Below are 20359 nucleotides of genomic sequence, written 5' to 3'. Positions count from 1 at the left end.
ATTATTAAACTTCCATGTGCTTCAGTGAAAGTATCTGAACATTATAGGTGGGAAAACAGAGAAGCAGAATGATTGAAATAACATGCTAGAACATACAGAGTCAGCAGAAGAGCTGAAATAAAGCTCAGTGAGTCTGACTTGCAGTTTTCTGCACATTCTGTGAAACTAGAATACATTCTGGTTTTAGTATTTGTTCTTTACGGTGATTATTTAATATTTTTTTCCAGTCACTAGTCAGGACAAGCTCAGAGGTATTTACTCTGAACCACTAGTAGGTCAAGGAAAAAATGATGGTATCATCCTTTCAACTCTAATGGCCAGATACTGAGTCTCAGTTTGACCGGGATTCTTTCTTCAGATAAATAGATTTGGCACAGTTTCTAGGTCTACTTGTGATTGTATTTCTTTTTCCAGTACATTCAATATATAGATGCCTCAGATTATATCTCTTAGCTGAAAACATACATTCTATTTTACCAGTATTGTAGTAGATGTAATTCTAAGTAAAAATTGTTTCTTTAAAAATAGAATGGAAATTTTTTTGGACATGCTTCCCTTTGTGATAGATTTGAGTGGACAAGCAATATGTTAATTATGTTTTCTTTAAATGGACTATTACAACAAAGGAAAGAAAATTCTGTCTCAAACCTAGACTGTCCAAATTTTCAGTACAAATGTTCTGTTACATTACTGCTGAGCTTTGTGTTGCTGATCGAAGCACTATCCCAAGGCTTCTGCCAAGCAGCACATTGTTTGTGTGATAGGAGGGATTTGGTTACAGTCAGGCAAGTCTGAAAAATGGTAAACTGACAGCAAATCTGGGATCATGGTTGGTAAGGCAGCTTTTGTGGTCACGTGCTTTTATTTGATGTGGTTCCTTGTGTCTCTTGTGCCAAATGGTGTAATGTACTAAAGTGATGAAACTGCAAAAGAAAAAAAAGTCAGCTATTTACTTCAGCAACAAAGGAGCACAGAACAGGGAAGGAGATCAAAGCCCTTAACATGCCTCTCAAAATAGGAAAAAAAGAGCGAAAAGAAGGGAATTTCTTTCCACATGCTTCAGGCTACTCTTGGATATAACCATCATGAGTCATAAACCCTTTAAATGCGCATGTCGATCTGCAGTGTGCTTCAATTTCAAAATACAACAGGTATTACAGAGAGTTAAGAAGGGTGTATCTTGGTAAAATAAAGGGCTGTAGTCTGTAAAGTCTAAAGTCTACTTTCCATCACTAGTGCATAGATTTGACAATGCTTTAACACTGACCACAAAGACAGAAAAACTCATAATTACTTTACACCCATATAAAAGGTCTTTCCAAGACCTTTTCCCAAGACTTTCAGAGGCAAGTTTTTAAATTGTTTACATTTTCAAAGTTAGACAAATCTGTAACTCCATCATTCACAATCACTGAACTTGTCATTTCCCTATTTTCTATGTGTTTTTCAGAAAGAATATATTTGAGTTAGAAATGTTGAGTGCAGTCAATATTACATACTACTTTCTTTTGGTATAAGGCCGTTTAATGCTTTATCACACTGTGTTCAGGATAAGTAGGATTCTTACAGTTCTATACTTCCTTGCCCAAATACACATTTTCTATTCTCCCTAAAAAAAAAAAAAATTACTCCTATCAGGTAAGGTACTCCTTTTAAGAGTATAGCTTTTCTGTAGACGTTCTTTACTTTGTGATATTTGTTTCACAAATGCAACTTATGGAAAGGGGGAATGGGAACAGGTAAGGGGGAGGCACAAAACACAAACTGTGTTATGTGTGCACATAACTGTAGTAGCATAACCTGTGTTAACACTTAACTCTTTAAACTGTGATGCAGAGGGTAGTCTGACATAATCCTCATTTTTCAGACTTAGCTCAAAAGTTTCCTAGAGAAACCTGCATTTTTTTTTTCTCTGGAGAAAGAGGTAAGCAAAATGAATTGCAGGGAACAGGCAGTGCAAATGAAAGAGTTTAGGGGAGCTAGGCAGGCCCAAGAGTTGTAGGGAAGGGAGTAGGGGTAGGACTAAGAACATCTCCCTACATGCCTGTAATTGTGCCTTGTTAAAGCACTCACCCAATCTTCTGAACTTAAAACCTGCAAGTCTCTTCTTCTCTAATGAAGTGATGCTTTTAAGGAAGGGCAAATAACTAGTTCTTTACCTGTAAATACTCAAGGACAAAAACAGTCACTTCTCTCAACTTGTGAATTAATGCTAAGCCATTTATTGAGGAGGATTTCTTGAGAAAGACATTTTAATTATAAGTTATCAAAAAATGTGAAAGAATTTTGCATTTTGTATGTCAGCCTGAGTAAATAGATCCATTGAGAGACAGACCGAGCAAGTCACTTGGAATGCACCAGTCAACAGCAGAAACCTAGACATACTCCAGCTACACTTTCTGAACTTGTATTTCAGCATATCACAGAACAAAACTTCTATTAATGCAGGCTGACTGCTGTACTTGTTGAATTCAGTAGGGAGTTCCTCACAAAACGCAATTTAATTCACAGACCATGGATCAGAATCATGTTGTGACTGACTCTGAAAAACCAGGACAGGACCTTGCTGCAAAGGAGTCTGCTCTGTCGCAAAATGAGATGTGTGAAGTTGGTTTGCAGAGCTGAGTAGGCTTAGAGTAAGAGCAAGCAAAATTCTGAGGCCGACAGGTCTTTGTTCCAGCATGTTGGTGCAATCTTATCTCTGAGGTAGATGTACCATGTATTTAATCTTCATCTGGTACTAGTCACAGTGAAATAGCATCCCCTAAGACTGTTGCTTTGTGAATTGTTAAAATTACAGAAAATACCAGACTTTTAGAATTCTAGCTTGTAAAATGTTGCAGTTTATTGGAAAAAACGGTATAAAAATCAGACACAATTCAATTGATTGTACTGAAACTAGCCTTACTCTGGCAGCTGTAGGGGAGCAGTTGTCTGTGCTTCCTCATCATATCTCTTGATGCTTTTTGTTTAACATTTTTTGTTGTCTTGATAACATGTACATGAGGATTTTTGTAAGGGGTGTATAGCACTGATACTGAGGAGAGCTTGATTGCAAACAGAGATGTTTAAGATCTATGCTCCAGGAGGCTCAGCTATCTGGAAAGCAGATTTGACATGCAGCAATCTTCAGCTTGTGCTGATGAAATACTTTGCCAAATGGAATGTCCTGCACAATAAAATGCTTCTTCTAGCACTTTGTTTGGCACTTTTTCTTTTGATTGGACTGTGAGGTACCTCAAAAAGCAGCCTTGGCTGTTGAGCTGCATGGCAACATTCCCTTGCCTAATTGTCTCCGTTTTGCACCCTTTACAGGTCCTTTTTTGGTATTGTGTAAGTCTCTTCTTTCTTCAGTTGCAGGTTTATTATAAGTCAAATGAATTATTACAGCCACTTGCCCGGTCTCAGGGTTGTGAGGTACTGCAAAAATGTTCCTTTAACATGACAGAGACATTGTAGTACAGCACAGTCAAATCAAACTTTGAGAAATAGCTTATTTATGCATTTAAAAATACAAAGTAAATATCAGTTTCATAAAGCAGATGAATCTTTAGTTGCTGAAGGCTTACAGACAGTTTTGAGATGGTCAGAGGCAAGGTTCTGTGCAAATGCAGTATTTTATTAAAATATTTAATAAGCAAATTCTCTGGCCCAATAGAGGGAACAAAGAAGCCTGTCCACTCTTAATTTTCCCTACCCATAATTATTTCTACAGAACATAAATTACATATTGTACAGCTTTATTTTGTTTTCAGAAGATAATTATACTAGAAATTCCAGCCTTCTTTCTGTGGAGGGACCTCTTTCTCAGAAGCCACACCTTTTAGCAGTCTGTTTTTCATTTGAGAAGGATCTCCATTTATGTCAACACATTTTTACAGGATGGCTGCTTTCAAGAGATGGATACAGGTAAAATGGGAAACCCTTACAAATCATAATTCAGTCTGGAAGATGTATTGTAAGCTGGTGATATAGGAGTGAAAACTTGTTTTTTGCATGTGTAGTCTGTTAGAGATGACTCAATTTCATACCTGCTATTGTAACTGAGAGAGAAGCCTATAATTCCTGTTGTAGTCATCTGAGCATCTTCAGTGGTATGTCCATGCTGCAAGGAAACTTGTACTTAGTGTCAAATGAGGCAAGGCAGGATGCAAAGTGGACAGTACCAGTTGCTCTGTGTATGAGATTGGAGGCTTTTATGGATATATTTGCATCATATATAAGGAGTTTAATAAACTGGAAGTCAGGGTCCTAAAGTAAGGTTCGCAACTCACTCGTAGCATAGCAGGTCAAATCTTCCATTCTCCAACATTAGAGATCAATGGACATGCTATACTTGCAATTTCATAAGAACATACTGTTTCAGAAATGTCCCAGCTTTCTAATTGTCTCATAGTCACACTTCATTGCTCTTAGCCATCCACAAGTTGCAAAATTTTATTCTTGCATGAATAATTTTAGTAAGAGGGTAGAAGCAAAGAAACTGAATTCTGTTTTTAAAAGTCCCATTCAAGTCTTACTTCTGCTGGAAAAGTTTGTTTGTTTTTTATGTAGCTGTGGTGTACTCAGGGCTTTCTTTTTTTTTTCATCGTTGCATATGCAAAATCCAGACCTGCAGAACTGTTCCATGTGGTGAACAGTCTGCTAAACCCAGACTGTTTTGCCTGAGTAGCAGATTTCCATATACCTCATTATGAGTTTGGGATTTTTTTGATTTATGTAGGCTCTGTTCCTTCAAAGGGATGTATGACTGTAGACCTTTATACCTACCAAAGTGGTTTCTTATCAAGTACTGAGGAAAATAAGAGGCCAGATCCTGTTGGAGAGTAAGAGGCTTGATTTGCTGAGAAGAACTTTTCTTCGTAGACAGTGTAATTTGTCATGGAAACAGCATGTAAACAGGAGACCACATGAAGTAACTTAGCCCTTGAAGCTTTTAAATGGTGTCGAAAATGGTTCTGGATGGTTCATGAATGATGTAATCCACAGTGTGTAATGCAAATTTTGATTTGGTAAGGGACCATAAAGAAAGATTTAGGTCAGTAGTGCTAGAAGGAAGTAGCATGGACTTTACCTAGTTGTTGCCTTACACAGCTTGATTTAAATAAGTGTTAGATCTTTCCACACCAAAGAAGCCATTATCCTGAGTAATAGCAGGTGTGCTTCAGTCTTCTGTCCTTTGATAAAGGCAAATGGTTAAGCTGCCTGAATCTCTGAAGTTACCTTATCTCTGTGGATTCCTACCATTCAGATATCCAGTATATGCATGGACAGAATTAATATCCTTGTTTTTGTCATTTCTTACTGGGCATGAACAAAATCGTAGAATATAATCATAAACCAACATAGATTATCAAGAAGGAGCTTACCTGGCCAAGTCACTCCTCACAGCAGGACCAGCTCATGGCCCTGTTGTTCACCTGAGCACCTCTGAGGACAGAGCACCACTGAGCCCCGCTTCAGAGAAACCTCTGACTCCATCTCTGATTTTCCATTAGATAATTGAAGGCATCAATATGCCTCCACCTTCCCTCCTTGGTATCCCCGCTCTGCAGTGTTTTCTGAAGACTGAACAAACCGATTTCTTTCAGCATCCCCCTTACATCATCACGTACCTGATAATCTTTCTGACCTACTGCTCCCTTGACTTAGTAGGTTAACATCTGTGTTCTATTGGGAAGTCCAAAACTGGAGCAGATGATGTTATTGATATTTGCATCTGGCCATCTATGATTCCTGAGTCCCAATTATTTTGATGATTCTTAGCTGGTTTGACTGAAGGTGGGCTTTGGAATAGCTGAGGACTTCAGGTTCTCTCCTCCCCACTAACAAGATATCTGAGCTACAGTACTCCACTTCTTACTGATGAGGGTAAGAAACAGAACTGTTCACTGTGAAAAAGCGATTTCCTGAGAGAATGTTTTGCGTTAGTGACGCTCTTGATTTAAGTGGCTAATTTACAGTGGGTCATGGTATAACTTGTATTTATAGATGGTATCACTCAATACTTTTTATTATCGCCACAGCACAAAATATACTTCCTCTTGGCCCTCTGACTTCAAGAATAGGGAAAGAGGACTGTGCAGAAATAATTTTCAAATCCCAGGGACTGTACATGTAACATATTCTTAAATTAACTTATTTTTCTAGTGCACTTGGAGGATCATCTGCTCTTCACATCCCAGCCTTTCCTGGTGGAGGTTGTCTCATTGACTATGTACCCCAAGTATGCCAGCTGCTAACAAACAAGGTAAGCTGCTGCAGACAATCAGTTTTTCTTTCCCTTATGGACTGTACTGCATTTCCACAAGACATCATTATTCTTCTGCCAGGTATTCTAAGCGAGGCATACTTAGGCTGAACTGCACAGGGAATACCTTCTTGGTAAGAACTGAGCACCTGAGCACAGCATTGAATAGAATGACTCCTTTAGGTGAACAAGCGAGTTTGGGGTCAGATCCTGGAACAGGTTTTTTTTCTTACTGCAACACATTATGATTTAGGATAAAATGTTACTGTATTGTGCAACACTGCATTGTAGTATACTGGTTTTTAGTAAATACAGATGTGTATTTTGGATATTGTTGGTCTAGTTGCAAATTCTCATACCCCATCATTATTGTAGGTTTTGAGTACTTTATGTGATTTTTCTTCTGAGGTGTTTCCTCCAGATGAACTGAATCAGCAGGTTTTTTGGATGTTTATACAGTAATAGCTACTTAAGGTTGCTAAAAAGGTTGTGTTCCAGTTAGCTTACTGTTTAAACAAAAAAGAACAATTACAGTATTTTGAAAGTTTCTCTATTATTTAAATGCAGTTTTCAAAAGAAGGCTTAGGGGTCAACATCTAGAAATTTGCCTATTACAGACTTCCTATTTGTATATTATTTTTACCTTCAATTGTCTAAATTAAGAAAATAATTTTATCTTTTTCTATAAGTTCTTCAGAAAGTGTTTCCATAATTATGTTGGGATCTATCATTAGAGTTGTTTTTGTTGTGGTTTTCTGTTAAAATTACTTTCTGTTTTTAAAATCTGCAAGTACACCAGGCTGTTTTTATCCTTTCTTAAAGTCGCTTAACCAAACTTATCGTATGTTTTCCTCTTTCCAAAATAACATTTCAGATCCTACACAAAGCCTTCAAAATAATCTTAGTGTTTTATAAAATACGATGTTTCCATTTATAAATAGAATTTAAGTTATACAAGACAGCTCTCAGCAATGGTTGTATTAAGACTTTTTCAGTAATTTTAGGAAAGCATTTGCCAGCCAAGGAATTCTAGTGTTACCATAGCCAAGAAAATACTCTTCCTATTCTTTTCAGTGGGGGGAAAAAACGTTCCTAAAATGCTAGTTTTTGTTCTGGAAAGCAAAGTAATTTACACGGGGAATCACATACAGAACCATGCCATAAGTACTTCCAAGTGCCCAGTTGTAAACCGGATGTCCTTGCAGCCTGGTGACACATGCACTGGTTTTGTTACAGGTCAAACCCTGCTCATGCTGTTCTCCTTAGTGATGCCATCCAATTCAACGGGAAAACATATATGGTGTGAGGAGAATTTTGCCCTAATATCTCCAAATTTAGCATTGGTGGATTTTGTCTGTGCCAGGATGGAAGTCTTTCAAAACCCAGAATGCCTCAGAAACTGATGCTCACAGTTGAATAGGTGGCTCCCTGAGTCAGTATGAAACCAGTGGAAGAGCTTAGTGTTCAGGATATTTTGTTTGAGGTGCAGTCTTCAGAAAACACCCAAGATCAGTTGTGCAAGATATTTAATTTTTTCTTCTCTTTTATAACCAGAATGTTATTTTGACACTTAGCCTACTGTCAGTTCAGATAACTGATTTGCCTATCACAGATTTCTACTCAAACTTCAGTAAGGCAAGGTTGAGCATTTCTTTCCTTCAGTCTTTGTCTTGTGTGGTTAAACAGTGCTTCAATCTGTTGTGAAAGACTGAGTTTCACTCAGATGTGATTGAAGAGATTTCTTTACAAGATATTCTGTGTGCAAGATCCAGAGTTTGTTTTAAAGGTATTTTAAGATTCTTTAGGGAAATCATGCTAAGTGTAGGATTCAGAACTACTACCATGTCAAACATAAATCTTCCTTAACAAGAAATATATGACAAACTGGGCTTTGGGTTTTTTAATCTTTTTATAGCTCTGGATTTGTTTTCTTTCTTTTTTAAGGTACAATATGTTATTCAGGGATACCATAAGAGAAGAGAGTACATTGCAGCTTTCCTGAGTCACTTTGGAACGTAAGTTTTCTTCCGATGCATATTTTTCTGTAGTGTGAGGGAAACACATTTTCTGCATATGGTTTGTGGTTGTGTGGCTGCTGTCCACTGGATGAGATGAAATCTAGTCATTTTTCTCAGAATTATGTGTACAGATTGTCTCTCTGTAACAATGCTGAAATGTGCTTCAGCATTATTTCACTTCTGCGCCAGTGGACAATCTGATTTTTCTAGTAGGTGTTCATGGGTAAGGGACAGTACAACCCTTGTGCAGAAGAAATGTGTTCATTTTTGCATAAATTACTTAAGGGGTCTTAGACTCAAAGGCAGTGACTGGGGTGGGAAAATGGGAAAGCAGGTGTGGTTCCAAGCCTTGCAAGAGCCAGAAACTACTGCTCAGTGTACAGGCAAGACTGAGAGACCAGCTGTTCCCACCAACAACCAATATTTTGTCTCTCAAGAGAAGAGGCTCTTGGGTCATGTTGCATTCCTCCAGATGAAAGGGGCATGGCCAGGCGTGATGACACATTAGCTTCACAAATCAATTAAGCAGGGCTACCATGGCTTTGTGAAGGGATGGCACTTTGGTTTCCTTTGGTTTCTGGCTTGAGCCAGAGTCGAAGCCTTTAGCTAATTGTTATGAGGGGCTTCTGCTTCCAAGGGGTGATGCCAATGACATGGATGCTCAGGAGCCGGCTCCTTCAAATCTCAGGTCTCCCAAGTGAGGTTAGGATAACAGGTGGTTTCTAGCATGCACCCAAATTTAATGCAACAATAAATAGATAACAGTAACTTCAACTGGGCATGAGCAGACAGTCAGTGCAAGCTTAATCTTTATCAAGATTTCCTTTTCATCTGAGAACTGTTTTATAGAAATGACCATGTGTGCCTATGACTATATGACATCTGCATTGTGGTTAGTTTGAGCTAATTTACAATTAGCTAGAAAATTGTAACTGTTAATAGAAAAAACAAATCATGGAAGTTTCTCAACAAACAAACAACAATAACAATCCCTGTATTACAAAATTTACATGTTCATTATCCAGTATTTGAAGGTAAAAATTGTATTCATTTTTTTGTTGTTTTTTTTGTTGGTAGTGGTGTGGTAGAATATGATGCAGAAGGATTCACAAAGTTGACTCTGTTGCTGATGTGGAAAGACTTTTGCTTCCTTGTTCACAGTGAGTAAGACTTTGCCTCAGGCATAAATGTCTATCCTCTGAAGATACAAGTTCAAAAGGGAAAATGTACAATTACAGGAAACAATTTAAAGGTTTTACCTATTTTTATCCTGTGCTTAATCTATTTTTTATTTGACTTAGAAAACGCAAAATCTCAGTTGTATCTAGAGAAGGGGAGAGGATGCACACCAATAGTGAAATGTTGGCTTTACAGAATGCCAAAAGGTTTTCTGATAATTTGACTCAAGAATAAGTTCACTGTTGTAACTTGGCTTTTCAAAAGTGTTAGTGATGAGGGCTGTTATTATACTCAACCCAGAAATACCTAAAATAATCTGTAACTGTCAGGAATTAAGGCTTTGATAACAACTGTAAAGACACTTTATGCAGAGAAAATATATCACATAAGAAATAATGGCATGTTGTCATTAGGATCCAAAACTTATTCCTAGACTGAAACTGTGTAGTCAAAACTGTCCTAACAATGTAGATAGGCTTGGTGTCATTTAATATTTTTAAGTAAAGATTGTATTATTATCAGAAAGACATTCTTAATTTACATATGTAGGAATTACTCCATGGAAATTAGTAAATGTGGCTTTGATACTGTCTTGTACATATTACTTAAAGTTTCAGTTTCTGTTTTTCTTTGTGGTAAGGTGAAATTCACAGTTATCAAAGATATTTTGATTTGGGGAAATTCAATCATGTAACTCTAGATTTGATTGTTACACTTCTTATTTATGTTTAAAATTAAAACATTGCAGTATGGGCAGCTGCAGCATTGGTGTTTGATAGCACTGGAGTCTTTCATATTACATCATTTTTTATTATGGGCTAACTTTTCATGTGGAAAACTCATACTTTCTTAAGGAGATGATAGAAATTTGTCCCAGAGTTCTTAATGCAGGAAGTTGAGATTGCCGTTGTTCAGAGAACTCCTTCACCCTGTTGTATTGGAGACCATAAAACACGGTCTCATTAATCCCTGTCCTTCTATGTCCTAAGATTACCTTAACACACATTAATGATCTTAAGTGGTCTAGAAAACTCAAACCTGAGATTAAAACACTTCCATCATGTTATTATAATTTATGTTGGGGGAAAAACAGAATTGAAGTGGTGTCTTTGGGAAAATTTTCCTCATGAAGTCTTTACTTATATTTCAATTACAATGGAGAACTGGTGACTGGACAATTGTCTTCTATGAGATGACACTTCTTTATGTAAAGCCTTCCTGAAGATTTCCTGTCTTTCTTACTCCTCAATGTATTTGGGTTAATTTAATCAATGTTAAAATTCCTGTGGATTTGATTTGTACTGTGAGATAATATACCGTAATACATGTTGAATCACTTAGATTTCAGGGGAATCAAAATTCAAATTTCTGCTAAATAACAGAGCAGGTTGTAACTGTGTAATATTCATGGTATTCAATTAAACTGGCATGAAAGCTACAATTATAACTGAATAGTTTATCACTATGTATTAACCCTGTGGCCTTAGAAATCATACAGTGACTTAGCTCTGTAAGCCATTGCATCACTCACTTGTTGAACAATTCAGTGCAAAAGCATTTCTGGTCCATGCACTGAAGGATATTGCAATGAAAGGACCGAAACCTGCACTTCATTTCCTGAGTGAAGTAATGTAGGCTTTCATCTCCTAACCACTGACATAACTATGTATATTACGGTTGAATATTTAGCAAGAGTCTAATAAAATGTCTGGGAGAGATAGCAATAAGTTGAAAACTGTTCTACTTTATATATTTACTATAGTATGTAGATAAAGTATTCAGAGGAGAGTAAACAAGTCAGTATATGGCAAGCATTGTGGCAAATCAAATGAAAGGAACCATAGTAAATTTTATTGGTGTCTAAATTTTGGTTAAAATTTTAAGTTTAAGATTGAGATTTAGGTGAGATTTACAAACCCTAACATGCATCGCATTTCCTTTAGAAGATAGACTCAGAGGTTTCCAAAATAACTTTGGCATTGTTTTGAAACTGTTTGCACTGAGAGTTAAGAACTTGTTTGGACAGCAGGGAGCAAAAAACATTAGAAGTAAGTTGAAATTATTCAGAATAGTTTTATTGAGTACTGTGGGTTAAAGAGGAAAGAAACAGAAAAATACTTCTGAATTGCTGAAGCCAGATAGTCTTAGAACAATTTCGTATGCTGAAAAAAAATTTGATGCTGTAGTTACAGAATGAAGAGCAGAGTGTACCCACTCTACCTGAAAACACCAAGGAGTTACCTTAATCATTAGACTAATGAAGCTGCTGGAGTTAATATATTAGATCAAAGACTAGTCAAAGGAACTGTTTCTTTAGTGGTTTAATTTTAAGAATTAATCAAGTACTTTCAAATATAAGACAAAAGAAATAAATATTTAGAGAAGTTCATGCATCCACATGGGAAAGGAAATCATTAATCAGGCTTACTGCTTTTGATACTGATACTGTTTATGAGTAAGTCCCAGTATGAGGCTTTGTAAGTAAACTTCAATAGACTGCTCACTTTTCAATAGACTTTCTCTTCTTGTTTATAAATCAACTATGATTAGTTGTTGGAGACAGATATTTCCTTGTATTCTTGTTCCTATATACAGTTTATGTATTTAGACCATATATAAATTATAGTATCATTTAGGTTGGAAAAGTCCTGTAAGATCAAGTCCAGCCATTGATGCAATAACCAATCAATATTAGATAAAAACACAAGTTACATTATCTGTGCATAATTAAGAATTAAGTAGCATTATTGTTATAAACACAAGAGTAGGACTCTGAAGCAACCTGTATTTGGGCTTTTCAAAGATTGATTTTTATCTTGCAAGATTTTTAGATCATCAGGACTAAGGAGATGGACAGAAGCTGGACCAGTTTGCAGTAGCAAGTGAAACACTGCTTGTGTTAGTGGTTAAGATGTCCTGAAAAGGACAAACATTAAACTGAAAAGGGCTTCACTGAACAGTATTTTGGGGGTGGAGACTGTTGAAAACTACCAGCATTTATATTTCCAGTTTGTTTGGGATCTCAGTCAAGGTGAAGTTGTTGGGAATATTTGCTCAAAGTGACCTTGGCTGGCTGTAAGGGATTTCAGTTTCTGACCACCGACCAAGGAAATCTGAAGTACTGGTCATGTAAAAGCTCGAGTTTAATTGATGATCATTCTTGCCATGGGAATGCCACCTTAAGTAGCTTTTTGCCCACCCTTTACCTTGTCTGTGCAGTTAGGTGGTTGTCTCTTTTAGAGGATAGATCAAAACCATCCCAGCAAGAAGGAAGTTTTGGAACAGAAGAGGCAAGCAAGCAAGGAACCTAAAGCATTAGTTGACTAAGAGGGGACTATACCTATGAGTGTCAGACTTTGGGTGGGCAGCTGCTTCTGGGTTCGAGGTTTTTTGGTGGATGTTATCAAGACCAGCTTCTGATGCATTCTTGTTTGGGTATTGCTGTCTGCACATGTTTGTCAGTCTTTTCAAGAAAAATTATGGAAAAAAAACCTTGTCTGCCTGAGCCATGTCCTAAAAACAATAGGCCAAATGTTGAGTGGAATATTTACATTAGTTTGTTTCTGTAAGCTTTTATCTAATGAGGTGCTTTAACTTTTTTATATAGTGCTGTTATTTTATTCTTCTCATTGTTCCCCAAATGAAAATGGGAATTTATGACTCTGAAAACTAAAGAAGGTAAAAAGAGAACATGATCATGTGAATAACAGGGTGGTATCTGGTCCTGTCAGGAAAGCAGGATAATTTGGTAGAAATGCCAAGCATAACAAAATAAATGTTTTAGGAGTCTAGAATGAGAAGTTCAGTGCTGATCAAAACAATCTCTAAATGTTGTATAAGGCTGTCATTTCATTCTTAAATGAGAAACTGTTGATTAACAAAGTGATGTATAAGTGGCTAGAGAAAATAAAATTTGGATCTTATGCTTGGGAATAAGCATAAAGTGTCTTTCTTTTGGTGGTCTTCTCCTCTGACTCGGTACTTTTACTTGGTTCCATGTATTTCTTTGAATCTGGTCTTGAGAGTTCCTGAAAGCATGTTCTGCCTGCAGCAAAATATACCTTGAACTGAAGGGATTTCTTCAAAACTTCGTACATTGTTTAATCACTCAAAGCAAAGCATTCTCTGGGACATCTCCTGTGTAGTGAAGTGTGTCTTGCTTACTGAAGGCTGTGAAAACTGCAGATACACTGCTGTGCTGAGGCTCAGGCAGTGTGATGGAAAAGTAGGCTGCATCACAGGCACATGGTTCTGCACTAAACTAGGCATGGGCTTAGACAGGGGCTAATCACAGAACTGAATTGTAGCATTTGGAAAATTAATGAGTCTTTTGCTGTTCATTGTTCTCCATGGTGTATTTTTCGCCTTTATTTCTAAGGAATACTGCCAAGTAGATTTAGTTTGAAATTTTTGTTGAAAGCTGGTAATTTTATTTTTGACATTAAGAGCACTTGAAATATTTTGTTCCTTTGATTCCACCTTGGCTATTTACTTGTATGTGAGCCAAATGAGATTTTTTTTTTAATATAGCTATTCATAATGGATTCAAGTGAATCTGAAAAGTGGTTTGCTTTTCCTTGTTTCTGTTTCACTAAGTTCATTTTGTCTTCAGGTAACTCAGTATAAGCTAGTTGTAGGTTCCTATTTGTAATTGCAGAAAAAGGGAGAATGGATATAAAGCTCATAGAACCTGGTATGGACAGCAACAAACAGGAAGCAGTAGTTGTGATTCTAATTAGGCTTTATAAGAATCTTATAGATGGCCTGGTGTGGGTGGACTGGCAAGGTATTTTAAAATGTCATTTTGCTGTGGATATTACTTCTTTAATTTCTGAGAAACGTGTATTTGCCACACTTTTAAAACTCTAGTGTATTGCTGCAGACATTAATTGACGTTCTTCCAGCAGCTACAAGCACTTTAACAAATGGACTGAAAGGTGTTGTAATAACTTCTTAAGAAATAGCACTTTTCAGAAAAGTGAACTGTTGATTTTTCTTATTTTATACATTTTTATATATACATAGAGAGAGAGAGTATGACTACTATGTGTGCAAGTATATGACAGATAACTAAAATTCTCAGAAAAGATACCTGACGTGGGAAAAGGATATAATCCTATTTTAGCCACTCAGTTTCTGAAAATAAATAATTAGTTCACAAAAAGTAATTGACAGGAGCAGGATATTAGCAAGTAGAGAACAAATACCTTGTTTTCAGTCCAGAAAGGAGATGATGTGCAGGGGTTTCATGGATGAGCCCTTGGTTCAGTACCAGGCAATGCTTTCAGAAAAGAAACATGATGATACACAACGGGATTATTAGAGAGATGAAATTTCTAGAAATAAGAGCTGCATCAAGATAAGAAACATTTTCTGAATCATTCTTCCCTCTCTTTCCTCCTTCTATGCAATGGCAATTACTTTGTCACCAAAATAAATTTTTTCTGAGGATCCATATGTGACAGCAATAGCACACAGAAACAAGTGCTGAATACCATTTATGAAATAGATAAATATACAGTAATTTCACGACTATAAGGCGCACCCTTTGACTAAAATTCAGACCGAACCCAGAAGTGCACCTTATACTCTGGAGCGCCTTATATATGGACAAAGTTCAGAAATTTGCCAACCCAGAAGTGCAAGCTGCGAGGTAAACCGCAGCTGAAACAAACCCCAAACACTGACAAAGTGTCTTGGGTTACAATACAGGATGTGATCAAAGTATCTATTCTGTCACCATCTGTTGTGACCAGGTGGGACAGTGATCCTTATCTCTGTGGGAGATACTCTGCTAATGGGCCATCCATTGAAACCAGGCAGGGCATTGTTCTTTATCTTTGCACCCCCATCCTTCCTCCAGGGAGTTATCTTCTGCTAATGGCCCATTGAGTCCCGCTGTGTCACTGATAAAATTACTGCATCCCATTGGAAGTTGCTCCAGCTGGCGGGGAGAGCCAAACCTTTCTTACCTAGATAAAAACTGAAATTCTAGGACACTGAGTAGCCCTTTCTCCACTGGACTCTAGAAAAAAATGAGATTTTTCCACATCACTACTAGACCTCTGGAAGGAAACTACAAGACCACTGCTTCAACTAAACCACATCTGTTACTGTAAGAAGACTGCATCCACTATTTAATCAAACTACTACCAACACCCTGCCTGACGGGGTGTCAGGTTGTATTTTGACTTGTCAGAGTTTGGAGTTTGTTTCTTTGTAGTACTGTATTTCTGTTTTAATTTCCCTAGTAAAGAACTGTTATTTCTACTTCCCATATCTTTACCTGAGAGCCACTTGATTTCAAAATTATAATAATTTGGAGGGAGGGGGTTTACATTCTCCATTTCAAAGAGCGGCTCCTGTGGATGATACAATTCCTCCAAAGCCATCTTCCTCTGGCCTCTGGAACTTGCTATAATAGATAAGGTATCCTAGATACCAAGGTTGAGCCAAATTCCTTAAGAATTTGGTCACTCTCCTAACACTTTGGATGATAATTGGTTAGAAATTAGGATGTGTAATTGGTCAGTTTACCTTTAGAACTTCTCACTTAGATTGGATGCTGTTCTTTGTATAAACTTTTATTGGTTGTAGTTTGAATCCTCCCTGAACCAATAAATATAACTGTCTGCCCTTTGTTCTGAGAGAATCCCTGCTTGACCACCCTTCGCATGAAATAAAGACTCTTGTGGAAATCGTCAAGTAGGGTCTCTGGTCTTTCTCGGCTGATGAAAATGTGAGTTTTCTGAGAGATAGCTACATGTTAGCACTCTCTGGTCCTTGCAAATCCACCAGGCACCAAAAAAGGAATTCACAGGCTCCTGCCTTTCTTAGCAGACACCTGTCCTCCAAACTAAGACACAAAGTCAGAGTACAACCTGACACCCTATCAGTCAGGGTGTTGGTATCAGTTCCATTAAATAGTGGCTGCAGTCCTCCTGCAATGACAGATGTGGTTCAGTTGAAGCAGAGGTCATGTAGAAGGGTGCAACCTCCCTCCAAAGGTCCAGCAGTGATATGGAAAAAAAGTCCTGTTTTCCTCTGGAGTCCAGGAAAAATAGGGTGACTTGGTGTCCCAGAATTTCAGGTTTTATCTAGGTAGGAAAGACTGGGCTCTCCCTCGTGTCTGGAGCAACTCTCAATGAGATGCAGTAATTTTATCAGTGACACAGTGGGACTCAATGGGCCATTAGCAGAAGACAACTCCCTGGAGGAAGGATGGGGGTGCAAAGATAAAGAACAATGCCCTACTGGTTTCAATGGATGGCCCATTAGCAGAGTATCTCCCACGGAGATAAGGATCACTGTCCCACCTGGTCACAACAGATGGTGACAGAATAGATACTTTGATCACATCCTGTATTGTAACCCAAGACAGCACAGCTGGTGTGATTGTTACTAATTCATTACTTTGTTGCGCACAGATCCTCGCTGCAAAAAAAAAAAAAAAGCGTGCCTTATAGTGTGGTGCGCCTTATATATGGACAAAGTTCGGAAATTTGCCAGCTCCCAGAGGTGCGCCTTATAATCTGGTGTGCCTTGTAGTCGTGAAATTACTGTAATTAATTTTGGAATGATAAGGAATACATCTTGGTTTAGAGATGGAACTGGTCACAAAAAAGCAAAAATGTCAAAATGGGGGAAGAAGGGAGTGTTTAAGCTGTTTTTCTGTCTCCTTTATCAGCAGACCCCCTGCCCCACTCAGCAGCAGTCCTAATTTTTCCCAAATCATGTTTTTGTTGTTCCTGTAGCAGCCCATCTTGTCCTTAACTCACCTTGCCAGATTCAATTCTAGGTCAGCTTTGACATTTGCAGTCCTGTCTCTGCATGCTCAGGGAGTGTCCATATCTCCAGTGATTCCTTTTTATGTTTGAGTTTTATCAGGAGTTCCTTGCTTATCCATGTAGGCCTCCGGCTTCTAGTGTTTACCTTTCTGCTCACTAGGATAGACTGTTCTTTAGCGTGGAGGAGGTCATCATGGACCCATCTGCTCACCAGGACCATTATCCCATAGGAGTCTTCCATGGGACAAGCAAGATCCCCAAATAGCCTGAAGTCTGCTCCGTGAAGCTTAGGGGTGTGATCCTGATGTTTGTCTTGCATCATCCCCAAATGGTGATTCACAAAAAAGCACCAAAAATAGATGGTGGTCTAGAAGGTGTCTCATAAAGGAATATATTCCACAAAATAGTTCTTGAGGTCATTAAAAAGCAACAGAAGGATAAGCTTTTAGAACTGTGTAAGGTGGCTTAAGAGTAAAAGTGGTAATTGTGATGTTCAGGAGTGGAAAGATGCAGTGGGCCTGTACCATGGTTAAAAATACCTGGAGTGGCTTAGTTGGCTAGTTGGGCCAGATGGGATTACACTGGGTTGAGTTTTGAAAGCTGCCAGCCTGCAAGAATTGAAGGTTTAAAGAACAGGATAGCAGGTGTGGCAGCAGAGGGTCCTCTTGACTTGCAGAATGATGTCACACTGACCACAGGTGAGAGTGAAGTAAAACAGTTTCCTTTCAAATCCCAGGCAGCATTTAAAATAGAAAAAACAACTTATTTGCAAGCCTCATAATCTTAACAAAATGTTGCTGAGAGAAGACAATGGTTTTGCACATCTACTTTTAAGGTAAAAGCATAGTTTAGAAGTCTTCCTGTCCAGTTGGAAGGAGTGTAAGACTCAGCAATTAGCAATGTGTCTCTGCTCAGAAAGCAGAGGAGTATTTTTTGCAGTTATCACCAGCCTGTGCCAAGAAAGGGCATGGCTTGCTTTTTACACCCATAACAACTGCAACTGTATTTAAGTTTTAAGCTTCAAACAATTCAGATGGAGAAGAAGACAGCTTTTAGTCACATCAATCTCATCAGCACTTAGAGAAGTTACTATAGAAACTGTAACAGCAGAAACAATGAAAGGAAATAAAAACGGAAGGAGGAGGGAATGAAGATCTTTGAGAATTTGAAGTAAAGATAAAACAAAATATAAGTAAGTAGCTGAAGCTGGTAATAAGAAACCTTTTTCTTAATTAAGCTAAATATGTTTACAGAAATTAGAGAAGGAAAATACCTGTAAGGCAATTACACCATTTCTTTGGGGTCAATATAGGATTGTGAGATACTCCACAGGATATTTTTAGGAGGTAATCCAGTCTTGCTGTAGAAGTCCAATAAAAATATGACATAGGTGGGGTGGGCAATGACACTCAAAAACCAGAAGATGTTATAAAGCTGTTTTCAGATTAAGTTATAGCTCTTCAGCATGGTCTTCGGCCACTTGAAGAATATCTTGATTTGATCTTTTACTTAGTTCCTCTGTAAAACTGAACCAATAGTTAAATATTCTGTCTGCAGCAGCACATGACTAACTTCAGTAATTTGAAATATTTTTGTCACATTTTTTTTAAAAATGGGATATTTTTTACAACCATATAATATGCCCATGTTGAAAGAAAAATGGAAACAATTGTAATCATAAATCTAGTTGCCACTGGTGCCTAGATCGTATTACAGTTCCTACTATCAGTGGAAGGAGAACCACAAGGTGGATGCAGAAATGTCATGCAGTCTTCCTCAAATACAAATGGGTTACATTATATTTTAAAAAACTCAAACACACAAAAACAACTAACAAACCAAAACAAAGCAAGCTAATTAAACAAATCTATTCTGTAATGTGTCGGAACCATTTAATCCATTGCAATTGTTTCCATTTTGCCTACAGTGGTTTGTCTTTTATTGTTTATTATTGTATATTCTGTTAATAAAATTGTTGGGTTTTTTGAGTATTTACTTGTATTTCTACAGTATTTATTTGAAAGTATTTTGTACATAAGTCATCTTACTCATTTACTATACAAGTGTTGACTTTGCCGATGGGGTGGATATTTCCTGTAGCAAGGGCAGACCTCATTATTTCAAAACCAGCTGTGATTACCAACACACCCACAATGCCATAAGTGTCTCTGCTAAAATTCCATAAACAGCTTTTCCTTTCAGATTTGAAATTTTGAAATGTTTATTTCAAAATAGCATCTTCCTGCAGAGAACCTGTTTTTCTCCAGGGATGTCAGCCCTAATAATATTTAACAAATTCAAATTCCTGTGACTGCGCTCTGTTAACCTTAAGGCCCACGCTAATGCCATTGATATGTTATTTGTCATCCTTGCTTTCACATTCCTGCAAGAATAAATTATCACACACCAAAGCAGGATAGCTGTGGCATTCAGTAATTCTTTGTGTGTTTTAAGCCAAGTTCCTCCTTTCATTTTTTGCCAGTACAATGTAGGCCAAAGGCCATCAGCACACACGAGTCCAGGAAAGATCCACTAGGCAAAGTAGCCTGAAATCCTGCCCTGAGGAGCCTACAGGGCACTACAGCCCCCAAAATGCTTGTGGCTAAATCTGCTCAGGTTTCTCTATAGGAACCATGATCAATATGATTCCTGAAAGGCCTTCTGCACTGGAATTTTTATATAAAAACTGAAGAAAGCTCTTTTTCTTTGAAGTTAGGTGAAGGTTTTTCACCCATTGTACAGGCTGTCTGAATCAGCTTTCTCATAGGAGAAGTAATGTCAAAAAATATAGTAGAAATTTTCTTTTAAAATAGGGCTTGAGAGGTGTGTAAGTGATAACTACATATATGGTACATGTATTGCCTTTGAGCTGCACTATGAATTCACATGGGTCTCATCTGCATCATCGCAGGAAAACTGCAGAGCTCTGAGTTCAGGGAACATTTCAGTTTGAGGCCATGCATTCAAATCCACCGTTTTTCCCGGCAGTGTGAGTTCAGTTGCAAGTAAGGCAGAGAGAATGTGAAATTCAGTGAACCTAAAAAAGAACAGGCAGAAAGATGATGAATATGTACTAATAAGAGACAGAAATGCAGTTCTGGAGCCTGGAATATGTGTTTCCTGTT

At 37.7% G+C, this 20359-nt stretch overlaps 1 protein-coding gene across 2 annotated transcripts in view; it reads left to right on the top strand.

The window, feature by feature from the left end:
- The window catches only part of BABAM2 (BRISC and BRCA1 A complex member 2), a 167911-nt gene that overhangs the window by 119844 nt on the left and 27708 nt on the right, over positions 1 to 20359 (top strand). For both annotated transcript variants that reach the window (XM_033056139.2, XM_033056141.2), the window contains exons 8-10: positions 6151 to 6250; positions 8195 to 8265; positions 9346 to 9428. In XM_033056139.2, the coding sequence (XP_032912030.1) occupies positions 6151 to 6250; positions 8195 to 8265; positions 9346 to 9428 (254 nt within the window). The remainder of the gene's footprint in view (positions 1 to 6150; positions 6251 to 8194; positions 8266 to 9345; positions 9429 to 20359) is intronic.

The sequence above is a fragment of the Catharus ustulatus genome, chromosome 3, assembly GCF_009819885.2.
Source record: "Catharus ustulatus isolate bCatUst1 chromosome 3, bCatUst1.pri.v2, whole genome shotgun sequence".
Taxonomy (NCBI): domain Eukaryota; kingdom Metazoa; phylum Chordata; class Aves; order Passeriformes; family Turdidae; genus Catharus; species Catharus ustulatus.
Note: the sequence above shows the minus strand (reverse complement) of the source record. Positions and strands in the feature narration are given on the sequence as shown.